This window comes from Gopherus flavomarginatus, chromosome 8 (genome assembly GCF_025201925.1).
Source record: "Gopherus flavomarginatus isolate rGopFla2 chromosome 8, rGopFla2.mat.asm, whole genome shotgun sequence".
NCBI lineage: Eukaryota > Metazoa > Chordata > Testudines > Testudinidae > Gopherus > Gopherus flavomarginatus.
Window position 1 is genome coordinate 65,097,897 of NC_066624.1, and position 17,039 is coordinate 65,114,935.

Sequence of the window (17,039 nt, forward strand, 5' to 3'; positions counted from 1 at the left end):
AGCCACTGACTTAGACAAATACTGCATGAAAATGACTTTTCCCCCTATAATGATAGCCACAAGTACAAATACTCTAAGGCACTACAGTGACAGTTTTTTGGGGTAATTCTAAAACAGACAGTGATATAAAATAGCTACATAATAATAATGGTTTGAAAGGAATAATGGAAGGCTGGCATCCCTGAGGCCTCAAGCAAAACCAAGGAAAGCCAAACCTGTCATTCCTGTTATTTCTAAGGTTTAAAAAAACAACAGCAGAAAACATCTGTAAAATAAACCATCAACATTTTGGGCATTCTTTATACGTCCTAAAGTTAAAAAAAGGATACAAGCCCAGCTTTTTAAAAAAATCCTTTACAGTTCACCTTTAGAACCGCCTCCCCCTGCCAAGTGCCAAGCTAGTATTTCTGTGGCAGTTTGTGGCCACGTTAAGCAAACTCACTTTCTAGTATAAAAGTTTAACTGGGAAAGTTCCAGTTTTCCAAATTTAGTTTTTGTAAGAGTAAGAGTTATAAAATTGTCTGTTAGGTGACAAGTTGATGCTGAAAAGTCATCTAAACTTCTGAACAAGCCCTGAAGGGGTCCAAATTATCTAGGGAATCTAGAAAAAAAGTTAGAAAAAATATATCAAAGCAGTAGAAAAAGCACTTATAACCTTTCCCTTCCAATAGGAACTACTTTTTCCATAGCGGAAGAATATGTTGCATAAATGTTTACAAAACTTTGTTTTAGAATGAATTGTAACATTAACAAACCATACTTTAACAGCAAGAGGATCTGAGGGTGTGCATTAGTAAGCTTAATTTTTTTTGCCTCAAACATATCTAAGGAATACACCAATGCCTCACAGAAATGCTGGAGTGGTTTGTTTCTACATTATCAGCTCTTTGGAGAAGAGTCTTCTTGCATTTGTCTGTAAAAGCATCATGCACACCTATAGCGTTGTAAAAGTAAATATCATGGTATGGTCATGTCTACACTCCAGGTGTGCATCAGTGTAACTCCATCAATGCAATTACACTGTAGCAAACCCACAGTGTAGAGGCCATGCATTGATGCAGAGTTTACTCTAGTAACTTACATTGGTGGAGCCTATCCACATTAGCGCTTTATACTGGTGTAAGTTCATCAATATAGTTACACCAGTGGAAATGTTTCCAACAAACCAGTCCTGTGTTACAGTTCTAATTGTCATGCCACCACTATGTGGCTCCAAACACTTCTGCCAAGACGGGTGTATACAGTGTTCTAACACATAGCACTCTGCCCTGTGTGGAACCTGCTGGCACAAACTAAAAGGTACCTAGTGCACACTAAATACCTTTTAGTTGTGCAGCAGGGTATACACAGGGTGATTCAGAGCTCTATGCAATTCACACCTCCATAGACCAGTCTGTAGACAAGCCCTAAGACAGTTTTAAAAGTATTATCAAGAGAATGTGAGATTTCTTCTGCTTTAAGGAATTACTATACTTCAAAACTGATTTCAGCCACTGAATATGCTTGCCCTTTTACAGATTTCTGTTTTGGAAGAACCTAGAATGTTAAATGGGATATCTTTAGGGTGGCATCAGAAGAATAATTAAGCATAACAGGAATAAAATTTTAGAAAGTGAAATTTAAGTTACATTTCAAGAAAAGTCTCCTGATAGTGAGATATATTAAGATGTGGAATAATCTCCCAAGGGAAGTGCAGGAAGTCCTATCACTAAGAATCATAGACTTAAAGGTCAGAAGGGACCATTATGATAATCTAATCTGACCTCCTGCACGCAGGCCACAGAATCTCACTCACCCACTCCTGTATCAAATCTATGTCTGAGCCATTGAAGTCCTCAAATCGTGGTTTAAAGACCTGGGACTTTTAAAACTACTAGACTATACAAAATATACCAGGGGTAGGCAACCTATGGCACATGTGCCAAAGGCGGCACGAAAGCTGATTTTCAGTGGCACTGCATTTTAATTGAATTTTAAATGAAACTTCCTAAGCAATTAAAAAAGCTTATTTACTTTACATACAACAATAGTTTAGTTATATACTATAGACTTATAGAAGGAGACCTTCTAACAATGTTAAAATGTGATTCTATGATGAGGTGGAGTAATACAATCTAAAATCAACAACACAGGCAAAAAGAGGGACTGGAGAAAAGGAAGCAGACAAAAAGCACAGACTCCACAAAACAGATGGGGAGGTAAAGTATGAATCATACTAATTTCTTATTTTAATAGATATTTTTTAAAAAATTAAATCATTAATTTGTTTTTATAGTTGAATGAAGGATTGTGGAACAATGTGGGTTTAGAGCAGGGGCGGGTAAACTCTTTGACCTGAGGTCCACATTGGGTTTCAGAAATTGTATGGAGAGCCGGTTACGGGAGGGGGTCGTGGCCAGCCCCCACCCTCTATACATCCCCATCCAACCCCCCTGTTCCCTGACAGCCCCCCTGCCCCCCAGACCCCTGCCCCATCCACCGCCCCCCCCCACTCCCTGTCCCTTGACTGCCCCCCACCGCCACCCCATGCAAACCCTCATCTCATTCCTGACTGCCCCCCTGGAACTCCTGCCCCCATTCAACTCCCATCTCCCACTCGCTGACAGCCCTGACCCCTATCCACACACCCGCTCCCTGACCACCACTCCCAAACTCCCCTGCTCTCTATCCAACCCCGCCGCTCCCTGGAGCACCAGTGGCTGGCGTGTTACAGCCACACCCCCTGGCTGGAGCCAGCCATGCCGCCGCCACTGTGCAGCACAGAGCACCGGGTCAGGCTGGGCTCTGCTGCTGCGCTGCCCCAGGAGCTTGCAGCCCCGCTGCCCAGAGCATTGTGCCAGCAGTGGAGTGAGTTGAGGCTGCAGGAGAGGGGGAACAGCAGGGGAGGGGCCGGGGGTAGCCTCCTGGGCCAAGAGCTCCGTGGCCAGGCAGGATATCACGGGCCGAATGTGGCCTGTGGACCATAGTTTGCCCACCTCTAGTTTAGAGGAAGGCTTAAAAGGTGTGTGTGCTTGCAGCACAAGATCAGGAATAAGTTAAATCTACATAAATCAGTTTAAATCTACATCAGAGCCCATATAGGAGTTTGCACAGGTATAACTAAATTAAATGGGGTTTTAAAATTAATTGTTGAACCAGTTTCATTAAAATTTCTGCATGTAGACAAGGTAGACTGCTTACAATTCTTTGGTTTTTGTTAATGCCTGTTTAACTCCAATTACTAACATTTTGGATAAAGGAAGCATTTGTTAAAGATCCAACATCCATTGCCCAGTCAATTAGAGTTAGGAGCTCAAACACAGCCCTCATATTTTCTCATTATTTCTCATCCTAGATTTACTCTCCTGATATTTCTAATTTAAAAAGCCAACAAAAAGGTTAAAAAATATTAAAATTGCCTAAAAAGGGAATAACTCCAACTATAAAGTTATTTTTAGGTCATCTTTAATACCTATTTAACATCAATGACTAATATTTTGGAGAAAATACACCTTTGCTAAAGATTCATTAATTGCCCCTGCCTCCACTTCTTCAATAAGGAAATGAGATTACAATACACATCCATAAAACACTCTGATGTCTTCCAGAAAAAAAACCCAGGGAAAAATCATACCTGACATTCCTAAATTAAAAAACAAAAAACAAAAAGCATAAGTTTTTTTTTGTGGGAAGGGCAGGGAGCAGTTGGGAGAATTCAAGCCATCACTACACATCAATAAAGCAGCAAAACCAGAACAAATCCAGTTTTATTTTGTTGAATTTTTTCAGGTCCCCTTTAAGGCATCGACAAGGGCTTGACAGCAGGAAGGGAAAGGAACACATGGATTTTAGATATATTCATAGAATCATAGAATACCAGGGTTGGAAGGGACCTGAGGAGATCATCTAGTCCAACCTCCTGCTCAAAGCAGGACCAATCCCCAATTAAATTATCCAACAGATTTTTGCCCCATATCCCTAAATGGCCCCCTCTAGGACTGAACTCACGATCCTGGGTTTAGCAGGCCACTGCTCAAACCACTGAGAAGTAATAGATTTTAGCATCAAATTGGATACAAGGAGTAAATGAGAAAAATGAAATCAAAGTTGGAGGGGCCAAAAAAACAGATCACACATTTTCTGCCATGATAGAAAAGTGGAAGAGTGAGTGAAGACTTGAACGGCAGGTAGGGAAAAGGGGACGGCAACATCAGCTTTTTGTCATAGAGAGTTTAAATTGATGACTGACACAATGTGAGTGCCACGTTGTAAGCTTTCCTACTCAACAGGACTATTCACATGCATAAGTGTCTGAAGATTCAAGGTGGGCCTTCTCTTTGTGGCAAGGAGGTATCTTAGTATAAAAACACACGGCATTTAGCAAAATAGGGGGTGAGGTCCGAACTATGTTGGGGCCTCTATGCACTACTGTAGAACAAATAATAATAATGAGACTGAACAGAAGTGGGAAAAGTCAGGGGTAAAGAGATTTAGAAGCTATAATTGTAGATAAGGTATATGAAGCCAAGAGAGTAGATGAATTAATCCAAGGGGAGATGTGGAAGGAGAACAGGGAGCCTGTGGAAATCCCAAGAAAAAGAAAGGAAAAAGGAGGTGGAACCACCAAGGGAAACACTGAAGGAGCAGTCTATGTGATAAAATAACCATGGAGACACGAAACCATGGAGGAAACCAAACAGAGGTCTACCACACTGAAAGAGACAGAAAAGGCAAGGAGGAAGATGGAAAAGAAAAGATAGCTCTTGAACTTCACCACTGATGACTTAAGAAAGCGCAATCTCAGTGGAGACTACAGAGGGTCAAGGAAAAAGTTAGCAGAGAGAAAGTCAAGGCAATGAAAATAAATGAAGCAGCTTGGTTAAGAAGGGCAGGAGGGAGATAGGACAATAGTTAGACAAGGAGGTATTAAGGGAAGAGAAATAGCATATGGGAAGACAAAAGAAAAGGGGCTTGATGAAAGAGACTAAGTATGAACAAGATAAAATGATAGAAGGCTTAAGGGAGGTCAAGGGGTAGAACAGGGATTCTCAACCTCTCTCTTTCTGAGCCCACCCCCCCACATGCTATAAAAACTCCACAGCCCACCTGTGCCACAACAACTGTTTTTCTGCATATAAAAGCCAGGGCTGGCATTAGGAGGGTAGCAAACAGGGCAACTGCCCCAGGCCCTATCCCATAGGGGGCCCAGCCAAGCTAAGTTGCTTAGGCTTTGGCTTCAGCCTCGGGTGGCGGGGCTCAGGGTGGCCTTTGGCTTTCTGCCCTGGGGCTTAGCAAGTCTAATGCCAGCCCTGCTTGGCAGAACACCTGAAACCTGCTCACAGCCCCGAACCCCTGGTTGAGAACCAGTGAGGTAGGGAACAGAGTCAAATAATCAGGCAGAGGGGCTGGAGAAGAATCATACAACGTTAGTGACTAGGGTTAAATAGAACATTGAGACAGATGGGTGCAGTATTTATCCTATAATAAACAATCCTACCTTGGTATTGAAGGCAGGGGTAGGGATAGTAGTCAATCTGACCTAACCTCTAATTTGTATGATTTTAAGGCACATAAACATTAGTTTGACCTAGCTATACTGCTCAGGGCTGTGAAATGTTTCACGCCATGTGCAATGTAGTTAGGTTGACCGAACCCACTCTACAGATGCAGCTAGATGGACAGAAAAATTCTTCCACCAACCTAACTACCACCTCTCAGTGAGCTGGCTTAACTACAGATGGACCAAAAAATCCTTTCCATCGATGCACAAAACATCTGCACTGTGGCACTGTAGCTATGCTGTACTGCAGACATACCCTCACAGGAAGAACCCGCAGCTTCTAAATAAGAAGCACCATCTGAGACTAACTGAGAAGACTTACCTGCTAAGGCCTTGATCCTGAGTAGTCTCACTGAAATCAAACTGAATTACCCATTCATGTGCTTACCTTTACTACCAGGAGTAGCTCAATGGGACTACTCCTGGTAATAAAGTTAAGCATAATAAGCCTTTGCAGGATAAGGGTCTGAATTAGCAAAATAAAATGGAACACAGGAACTGACATACTGAATCAGACCAGTATCATGTCTCCAATAACAGCCAGTATCAGATGTTTTAAAGAAACGACACAGTAGGAAGTTATGGAATAATCTATCCGCATTTTATTCAAAACCCCACCTGTCAGAGTTAGATTTCTGTCCAAAAGCATGAGTGATTGTATCCCCTCCAAATATTTTTTGCCTATTTTAACCCTTACTGTTGTAATGCTATAATGTCTGAATTATCCATATGAATGTCCAATTCTTTCTTGAATCCTGTTATGCTCTTGGCCACAATGGTATCTTTTGGCAATGAGCTATATGGGGTAATTATTTGCTACAGAAGCTCCCCGACTTATGCAGCATTCCATTCCGGAACGCTTTGCATAAGTTGAATTTTGCATAAGTCAAGAACGTATCTCTAAAAATTACGCCCCCCCAAAAAGGAGGGCAATTTATGGAACTTACGGAACTTTTTCCATAAGTCCAGATTTCTGTAAATTGGGTCTGTGTAACCTGGGTACTGTCTGTATGTGAAAAATTGTCAGTTTTAAAATTTGCTGCCTTTTAATTTAAGTGACTGTCCCTTTGTTCTTCCATTATGAGAAAAGGAGAAAAAAAGTTCCTGGTCTGCTTTCTTTATACCAGTACGCTTTGTGTATCTTTCATCACATCCTCCCTTGTTCATCGCCTTTCTAAAAAACTGTCCCAATTCTTTTTCCTATTCTGTCAATGGAAGTTTTCCCACTACTTCTAATCATTGTTATCACCCACTGCTGGGTGCTCTCTCTTTCAGTTATATCCTTTGTGAAGTAGATTGACCATAACTGACCCACAGTATTTCAGGAGACAGTATACCTTTGATTTTATAATAGCATGTTTCCTGTATTATTGTCTTTATGCATCCTAATGTTCTGGTTTTTAAGTTTTGTTTTCTTTTGTTTTTTTGCCCAGTACTGCAGACTTTCCAGAAATCTTTTAAAACAGCCAAGACCAACTATTTTAAGGCAGCTGAGAAATGTACTCGCCAGCTAGCGATACAAACCTACCACACCTTGCACATGCTCCCAATCTATCCACACAAAAATGCCACCAGCTTGATTTCCAACAACAGCATCTTATCCCCTCACTCTGCGCACCTAGCCACTGCATGAACTGCCCTGCCACATCTATTGCTTTGCAAATCAAGTAGACAAGGAAATACAATACACCCACGTGGAAATGTTTTGGTTCCAATGCCTGTCGCCAAAACATTTTGGTTCTAATTCAGCTTCTCTGTAACAGGACACAATGGTTACAAGTTACTATATACAATGACTTGGAAGTACTGCATGCTTCTTTTTGCACAAAGCTATACATAAATTTCAGGGGGTAGCCGTGTTAGTCTGTATTCACAAAAACAAGGAGTCCGATGGCACCTTAAAGACTAACAGATTTATTTGGGCATAAGTTTTTGCGGGTAAAAAATCTCACTTCTTCCGATGCAGGTTATTTTACTCATGAAAGCTTATGCCCAAATAAATCTGTTAGTCTTTAAGTTGTTGCCGGACTCTTTGTTTTTATATCTGCATGTTTTTCAGTGGAGTTGGAAACTTTCATGGTAAATCCTTTATTGGGTATTTTATAAGATCTCAAAAATTAGAGGGGTTTTGTTCCCAGCACACTCATTCTTGGAAAGTTTTCTACATTTCTCCAGTTTGTTGAGGGACAAGGTGAGCAATTTTGGAGTTGCTGGAAAATATGCAATAAGAGTGGGGGGAAAAAAATCTAACTTCACTGGAAGCTATACAGATTCCTAACAGGTGTCACACCTTATAGATGTGCCCCCACTCCTCTGGAAAGGGGATAAACAACGGTAAGATTTGCGTTATCATTTCCCTTTTAAGTGGGTGTAAAAATAATCAGGCTTCAGCGCTGTTGGTTCCCAAGGGTACACAAGGCCCCGAATTCATTGTGCAGCGAACAATAGAAAACTCCTCACCGCAAACACAGCAGGAGAGGGACTGTCGGAAGTAAGGCAGGAGCTTGGTGACCTCGGAGAAGGCCTGGGGGTCGCCGGGGTCGTAGTTGAGCACCAGGCGGCTCGCTGACACGTAGAGAGCAGTGGCATTCACCGGGTTCATCGCAGCCGCTCCAACGCCCACGGCTCCGGGGTGAGAAGAAAGGGCGGCGGCTAGTCCACGCCGGCCGAGAGTCAGCGGGGGTCCGGGGCCCCTGGAGCTGACCGGCAGCCTAAGCGGGCGCGGAGGCTGCGGCGCTGCCCGGCGCGGGCTGGGCGGGGCGAAGGGCCGCGCTGCGCCGGGCTCACTCGTCGCCCCGCACGGCCCTCTCCGACAGTGTCAGAGGGCCGGGGCCTGGCTTGTCCGGCGGCCGCGAGGCTCCTCCTCCCCCTGCAGCGGGCCCGGCGGCGGCGCTACTCCAGGCTGCGGGCCATGCCGGGCCGCCCGCCCGCCGGGCCTGCTCCTGTCGGCCACACGCCCTCACCCGTCCCGCCGGCGGCTTAGCAGGGGCCCCGCATGGGGGCGCGGGGCGGGAAGGAACCGCGAGCCCAGCGGAGGGCGGCGGCGGCCCGGACCGCGACTCCCGATCCAACAACAGGAGAGGGGGCGGATGCACCAGGCCTCAGCACGGCCGCATCACCGCGCCGCTACCGCGGCCTCCTGCGCGGGGCTGATGGCTTCCCCTGCTGGGCGCTCGGCAGAATCCGCTGGCCGCTGCGCGCCGCAATGTCAATAGCAACCGTTAGAGCCAACCGTCACTGCAGAGCCATCGCTGCCGCCGCCGCCGCTTGGCTCCGCGCACGGCGCATGCGCGGCCTGGCCGCGGCTCTCCCCGCAGCAGAGGCCCAGCCCCGGGGGTGGAGGTGGTGGCCAGCGCCCCCTAGCGGGACCCGGCCGTGCCCAAGGAGCGCGTGTCGGGGACAGCCCCTTACAGCTCGGAGCTGGCCCGGCCCGTCACAAGACGGACTCCCGCCCAGCCCAGCTCCCCACGCGGCGTGGCGCAGTACAGCACGGACCCTTGCTCAGCCTGGCTTAGCATAAACAGAGCCTGGCGCAGCACGGACCCCTGCCCAGTTCAGCCCAGCCCAGCCCTTAGCACAATCCAGCACAGACCCTGCTGTCCTGCAGCCCGTCTCAGCATAGCGCTCACCCCCATCCAGCCAGGCTCAGCACAGCATGGGAGAGACCCCCCTCTTACTCCTGCCTACCTTGGCTGAGCTCAGCATGGACCTCCAGCTCGGCCCCCAGCACAGCCTGGCACCTGAGGCACCCCAGCAGACAGCACTCTGTCCAGCCTGGGTCAGCACAGCGTGGGATGCACCCACCCCCATCCCGGCTCAGCACAGCCCAGCTTGGATCTCAACACAGCTCAGAACAACACAGATCCCTACCCAGCTCAGCCCACCACAAACCCCCACCCAGCATGAATCCCAACTCAGATGCCTACCCAGCAGGGGAAGCAGGTGCCTGGGGCGGTCAACAGAAAGGCGCAGCACTCCATCCATTACTGGGGCGGCACATCCGGGCCTGTGTCGGCAATTCATCAAGGGGTCCCTCACTCCCTCTCCTCCCCTTCGGCGGCAGCTCAATCAGGTTTTTCTTTTCTTTTTTTTGCCCCTGCCGCTTGGGGCAGAAAAAAAGCTGGAGCCAGCTCTGCTACCCAGTTCAGCCCACCCTCAGCACAGATCCCACCACAGATCCATACCCAGCTCAGCCCACTACAGACCCCTACCCACCACAAATCCCAGCACAGATCCTTACCCAGCTCAGCCCACTACAGACCCCCACCCAACACAGATCCCTACCCAGCTCAGACCACCACAAACCCCCACCCAACATGACTCAACACAGACCACTACTGGTCTCAGCCCAGTCTCCACCCAGCATGGCTTAGTACAGTCCAGCCTGGACGGACACACACACACACAACTCAGCACTGCAGAGCCCGGACTCCAGACCAGCACAGCCCCTGCCCAGCTCTGCTCAGCACCCCACCTCCAGCATGGGTCAGGACAGACCCCAGCACAGGCAATGTCAAACCCCTGCCTGGCATCATCCAGCATGAACTCCCCTCAGCACAGACCCCCTCCTCAATCCTGTCCAGCCCAGAATGCATCCCGTGCACATCCCAGCTTAGTACAACCTTGTACCACCCAGCATGGCTCAGTACGGCACCAGCCTGCCCACATCCTGGATCAGTAGAGCTGAGTACAGGCCCACAGCCTGGCTCAGCACGGCCCAACTTAGACCCCAACCCAGCATGACTCAGCGCAGCCAAGCATGGCCCCCCCACCCAACACAGCTTAGTACAATTCATCACACACACACCACACCTGGTTCAGCATAGCCCCGACCCCTGCCCAACCTGGCCCAGCACAGCAAAGACTAGACCTCCACCATCCAGCCTGGCTCAGCACAACTTAGAACAGACCCCACCCCAGCATGTTTCAGCTGTGACTGGCACAGACTCTCAAAAAGCCTGATTCGTCTTGGCTCAGCGCAGCCTAGCAGGGACCCTGGCCTGCTGTAATGTCTAAAACTGCTGTCATCACAATTTGCTACTGGTAGTAGTTACTGACATCTATGGGGGGGTTGTTTTGCTGCCATCTCACAATTTGTCACCTCCCAGCGTTTCCATCCTCTGATCCGGATGTAGCAAATTGTGATAAATGGTTGTGCTGCTGTGTCACAATTTGCTACTATCCAGGTATTTTTTATATTTTGAAAACTTGTTATAACAAGGTATATAAACAAGAATAGTTTACTTTACATTTCAACATTATTTCAAAATCAAGCATCTAAACCCATTTTTAGAAAGTGATTAACATATTTTTCCTTCACTCAAATTAACATTAACATTTAACTTCTCTATTACACATTTGTATTCCAACAAAAAATAAAAATATTGACCTTAAGAAAACAATCATACAATATACATTTTTTTAAACATCCCAACTATACACACTTGCTGCAGTCATTCTCTTTCTGTTTTATCACTTAGGATGTCTTCACTGGTTTCCTCTGGAAGGTAGGGCACATATGCTTACTTTTTACAAGAGTTAAACTGTACCTTTGATAAGTAATAGATGAGAAAATTGTGACAGAGCTAATTATGCTAAATATAATTTCAATAAATTCATACAATTATAAAATAATATTCCTTGAACATATAATCATTAGTCAAAGTTAGTCAGCAGCAGTGGAAATATTTACTAATGTGGAATTATTATAACAATCCTGATCCTTAGCGAAGTTATTCCATCAGGTCTATATGCAACTGGATGGGTCTTGGGCCATGACTTTTGTTCTTGTGCTGTAAACAATCATACAGTATTCTGTTTACTTATCTGTTCAAACATGGTGTTAACTATGCAATTTTGTGTTTCTTATCAGCATGCAATCTTAATTTTACTGTTTACGTATGACAAGGCACAGTATATGCAGTGCTCCTTCATGCTCTCTGCAAAATCAATATAATGTAATCAAATGATGATTACCTTATGACCAAAACTCTAAATTGAAATCTTGATTTCTTCATGAATGTCAATTATTTCAAGTATTAAGTTACTGATTTGCAAATATTTTTTTCTTTTGGGGGGTCATATTTTAAATTATATTTGGTACCCTTGTCTATCTCAAACTTTTAGTTGACTGCTAGTGGATATCACTATATCCAATTAGATTTCATTGCTCTTTCAATGTCAACCATCTACCTACTCCCCACTTTTCACTAATCAAAGACATTCATACAGAGAGACCATTAGAGAACCAAGCCTATGACATATCCTACTGTATGTGTATTAAGATAACTTTGTGATAAGACATTATTCCACTTTTCCTGTTATCTTCCCATATACTCTGGTCTCACTAGGTACTTGTAAACAAAGTTATTACCTGACTTTCATTAAAGAATTGTGATTTTTCTTCTGTACATAGTTAGAGTCTCTTGTGTGATTTCCATAGTACTGATATCTTTATGCTCTAAATACATTTCTACAAACTAACATTTTTAATTAGAAAACACATCATAATTACACATCAACAATACAAATTTTACACTGAATAATTTTAGAATGAGTGGCCCACAGTTGTGCCCATCTGCTTGTCTCCTGTGTTCCACAATTTTTATTTTCCAGAGACCCATTATGGATTTTCCAGTTTCTCGGTAGATGTACAATCTGAAATGTACAAGGCATATAGTTGCCAACTTTATAAGTGGGTTTCATTTTTTCTTACAGGTACTCTAGATGTTTAGTAATCCTTTATTTTTCTATTTAATGAATGGTTGCAATTACTTCATGCTGATAGTATATATATCACACACACACTGTTTCATATTATGGTATAGAGTGGTATGCAATATATCACTTGATTTGCTATGGCATGTGTTGCAAACACCACCTTCACACTCATGCTAAATGCTAGTATTTTGGGTCCACATTCAATGAAGTAGTAAGTCCATGCTCAAAACCTACAAGTTCAGTCAATGTCCAGTACTAAACAGAGTAAGTACAAGAATGTGTTGTTTCCATTTTGATTTGTAGCTATCAGGATCATATTGTCTTCATTGTTGTTATAACATCTTTACTGAAAATAGTTTCACAGTAACACTACCTGTAAACTATGAAAAAAGTACCTAAAAATCACCTCCAATTCCTCAAGAAGGTTCTTTCACATCTCTTGTCTCATCACACAAGGGCTCAATTATTAACAATTCTTTTGATTCCATTAATAATATATAATTTTAAAATGTATATGTTATTGGTAATATAATTTCAACAATTTTATGATTTTTCAAAACATTGCATGCAGATACTCATGTAATATCTCACTAATACACAAGAGAAAATCATATTGTGAATTTCTTGGTGTATTTTTTAAATATACATTACTAATCTAACAACAAATTCTTCAGACTAGCAATTTATTTTTTTAAACTGCAGTCCTCAGCATTTCAAGCCTTACACTGAAGTTCCATTTTCATTTGTATCTATTAAATTTATTGAAAACCCACAAAATACAGGAAATTATATCACCGCTGTATTTGAATCCTATTATATAGTACTACATTAGTGGATACAATCCCAAAGTATAACAATGGAAAACATCTTACTGCAATAACCCAGTGACCTGGTGCATTGTAAGGAAGAAATAATACATCATTTTGCATTCCAGTCTGTGTTCTCTGAAAAAAGAAAAATGCAGTTATACTTGTCAATTAGGCAAACCATGCAATCTAGATTACAGTGTGTAGCCTTTTTTTATTTAAATTGAATTTAGTAATTTTGTATTACACTATCATGGGTTCAACTCCTGTTGCTACAGTTTCAAGCTCAAAGTGAACATTACCTCTGGTGCTTTTCTCAAATTTGGAGACTTTAGAAATACACAGGTCCAAAGATACTGACCACAGACATAAAACTTGTAGTACCAATAAAACTTGTATTAAAGCAATAAGCAAAGTTACAATTATCCATGCATATGTAAATCCTACAAAAATGCTTGCAATGACTAAGAATTTAGTCATACTCACATCCTCAAAGATATTCTAAGGAAAACCCTCTTTTCCTTATCTGTACTTTCACACTCCATGAATATTGGGGTGCCTCATTTTACATAGGTTGTTTTTAGTTCCTCTTATTCTCATTAGCATCTATGCATAACATGTACCCTGCAGTCAGGACAGGACTTTCCATGATGTTACAATCATGTGTCTCATGATCTTGGACAACAGCTTGCAGTTTATTTAAATCTGTTTTTTTTTTTCCATAACATTACCTACTGGCACATCTTTTGCAGTAATCTCATGACCTTACTAGTGCAGGGTTATTCCTAAATCACCCATTCATGTCAAGCATGTTTAAGCCTATGGCCTATTAACTTAAATCTATTTGATTATGTATGAAATAGCATATGAATTGATCAGAACACCACATGACATAATAATAAATAGAAGATTAAATGAACTAATTGGCTACAAGTGTATTTCCCAATTTTAGTACATGCTTACCGTATTTACTCATTCCCCTACATAGCACTGTGTTTGCTACTACTTAGTACTTAAGTACTGATGGTATTTAAATACACTTATTGTATAATTCTCTGAGCCTTTCTCTGGAAATGTTGCTTCAAAGTCATACTACAGCTGAAAGGATAACATTTTTTGTTCTCATTTGCAGTTTAGATTTCAAAGAAAATAAAACATTATAAAAAAATTCATCCCAATTACTCCCAGTGTTATCAACCAACTTCCGCAGTGCTCTGTAAGAAAAGGTGATTGATTAGTTTGTGAAAACAAATAGTTAACATGATGTCTTGATTGAGACAGGTTATATGGAATCAAGAAGGCCTAAGGAGGAGATCACAATGCAGACCTTTGATTATTTTTAATTTCACACGTGATACAATAAAAAGAGTTGCAATGTAATAAAGTGACCTTGAAGAGGTATTACCAATATGTAGCTAATGGCCTGGTGCATGCTACTTGTATTTAGTATTGAAATTTCCCCCTCTAAAATTTGATGGATTTGTTGTTTTCATCCAGTCCATTGGTTTGTGACTGGTATGAGCTGATGAAGCTGTTATATCCCCATTTTTCCCCACAAAGGGCCAGGTTAAAGTGAAAGAACAAAATTATGCCATAAAGTTTCCTTTGGAAATGTCTGCATGTATGTTCCTTCTCCTATTTTAAATTGATTTTACACATAATTACTGTGGTTTCCTAATCTATCTTTTAGAATAACTACATGGAAAAATAAGTTTGCAATCAGTTTGTTATAAAAAAAATTGGTAAGGAGACAGAAAAATGTGTCAGCAACAATTTACAGTAAAAAAAATTCATGAAGACAATGAAGCCCATAGTCAGTGTCAAATATCTATGACCCGATACTGTGGTTAAAGAAATGGTGAAAAAAATCTCAAAAATAAGTCATTACCTCATTACTGAATTCAGAACCAAGATCCATCAAGATTCACTGTAGACATCCAAATCAATTTATAATTTTACAGATTTTCTTTGCCATCTCATGTGCTGACTTATGCCACCCATTTTGTAAGATAATACGTGACTGTCAAGATATACTGGTGTCCCTGTGTTTGTTGCTGGTGTGATGGGGCAAGGCCAGATGGCTACAGTAAAGTACTGAGAAACAGGTATGTTAGCACCAGGCTAAACAAATCCCTAGTACTCTGGTAACCAAATGGCAGTTGCTCCAGGTTAATCAAGGCACCTGGGGCCAATTAAGATCTTTCTAGAAGGCAGTGGAGATAGCTACTATAATTAGAACATCTGCAGCCAATCAAGGCAGGCTAATCAGGACACCTGGGTTTAAAAAGGAGCTCACTCCAGTCAGGCAGGGAGGAGCTAGAGGGTAAGGAGCTGAGACTGAGAGGGTATACTGCTGGAGGATTGAGGAGGACAAGCATTATCAGATGCCAGGAGGAAGGTCCTGTGGTGAGGATAAAGAAGGTGTTTGGAGGAGGCCATGGGGAAGTAGCCCAAGGAGTTGTAGCTGTCATGCAGCTGTTACAGGAGGCACTATAGACAGCTGCGATCCACAGGGCCCTGGGCTGGAATCTGGAGTAGAGGGTGGGCTTGGGTTCCCTGCCCCCCCAAACCTCCCAACTCCTGATCAGACACAGGAGGAGCTGACCCAGACTGTGGGTTCCACAAGAGGGGAAGATCACTGAGGTGAGCAAATCTGCCAATAAGTGCAGGACCCACCAAGGTAGAGGAGGAACTTTGTCACACTGGTAATGGCCCTATTACATCCACTCCCACCAATTCCCAAGGCCTATTGTCCTAGGTACAAGTTACTTTGGATCTCTCTTATTAAATATTCTCAATAAGTCAGAGGTGGGCAAACTATGGCCTGGGGGCCACATACAGCCCTCCAGACATGTTAATCTGGCCCCTGAGCTCCCACCAGGAAGTGGGGTTGGGGGCTTGCCCTGCTCCAGCCAGGGAGCAGGGTCGGGGGCTAGCCCCACTCCACATGGCTCCCGGAAGCAGCAGCATATCCCCCCATGCTCTGGCTCCTACACATAGGGGTAGCCAGGGGGTTCTGAATGCTGCCCCTGCAGCTCCCATTGTCTGGGAACCATAGCCAATGGGAGTTGCATGGGCAACACCTGCGGATAGGACAGTGCGCAGAGACGCCTGGCCATGCCTCTGCGTAGGAGCTGGAGGGAGAACATGCTGCTGTTTCTGAGAGCTGCTTGAGGTAAGTGCAGCCTGGAGCCTGCCCCCTGACCAGTTCCCCTGCCCCAGCCCTGATCCACCTCCTGCCTTCCACACCCCTTGGTCCCAGCCCAGAGCAACCTCCTGTACCCGCAACTCCTCATCCTCAGCCCCACCCCAGAGCCCTCCTGCCCTCTTGCACCCTCAATTTCATGAGCATTCATGGCCTGGCATTCAATTTCTATACACGGATGTGGCCCTTGGGCCAAAAAGTTTGCCCACCCGTGCAATAAGACCCTATAGAGTAAACACTGTAATGTGGTTTCCCCAACCACCTAATAAGAATCTATTTTCTGTTTTTGAAAACAAAACACAAACAAACAAAACAGAAGAAATATAGGAATAGGGATAGGAAAAATGACACAAGAATAACCTACAGAAATGCACCATGCCTTATTGTCTAGCAATAATAAGCATGGATAATGATAAACAACTAGCTTGGATACTCTTTAAAAGATTCTTTACTGCTTTCCAAGGAAGGGAATAAGATTTTGTACCACATAAATGTAGTCTGCACTGAGACCATTCCTAATGCATTGACGATGGAAAGGATGCAAAAGAAATTTCAAGAGAGAGGTAGTAGATGTTTACTCCTCCAAAATCCACCTTTATGCTTTTCAAGGTGACATCCAAATTTAATTCCTTTCCCATTTTCTGGCAATGCAGATCTCTCTCAACCTAGTTTGGAGTGAATACTATGACATTATCATTCCTGTATTAGAATATTATTGCAAAGGAACTGAGTTTACACTTGCACACAAAGTATAAATATCTTTATTTGC

The 17,039-nt window shown here is 43.5% G+C and overlaps 2 protein-coding genes across 9 annotated transcripts in view; both read right to left on the minus strand.

The window, feature by feature from the left end:
• The window catches only part of MSL2 (MSL complex subunit 2), a 52,612-nt gene extending 43,801 nt beyond the window's left edge, over positions 1–8,811 (minus strand). For 3 of the 6 annotated variants that reach the window (XM_050965514.1, XM_050965511.1, XM_050965509.1), the window contains exons 1-2: positions 8,000–8,051; positions 1,474–1,536 (exon numbers count right to left, since the gene is read on the minus strand). Coding sequence is in view for 1 of the 6 variants with exons in the window: in XM_050965508.1 (XP_050821465.1) it covers positions 8,000–8,141 (142 nt within the window). In the remaining 5 variants the exon portion in view is untranslated. Of the gene's footprint in view, positions 1–1,473; positions 1,537–7,999 lie in introns of all 6 variants that reach the window. The other 3 variants (XM_050965508.1, XM_050965510.1, XM_050965512.1) reach the window with 3 other exon arrangements.
• Positions 8,812–10,765: 1,954 nt separating this feature from the next.
• The window catches only part of PCCB (propionyl-CoA carboxylase subunit beta), a 101,935-nt gene continuing 95,661 nt past the window's right edge, over positions 10,766–17,039 (minus strand). The window contains exons 15-17 of one of the 3 annotated variants that reach the window (XR_007775972.1): positions 13,132–13,203; positions 11,913–12,196; positions 10,766–11,331 (exon numbers count right to left, since the gene is read on the minus strand). Coding sequence is in view for 2 of the 3 variants with exons in the window: in XM_050965524.1 (XP_050821481.1) it covers positions 13,178–13,203 (26 nt within the window). In the remaining variant the exon portion in view is untranslated. Of the gene's footprint in view, positions 12,197–13,131; positions 13,204–17,039 lie in introns of all 3 variants that reach the window. The other 2 variants (XM_050965524.1, XM_050965523.1) reach the window with 2 other exon arrangements.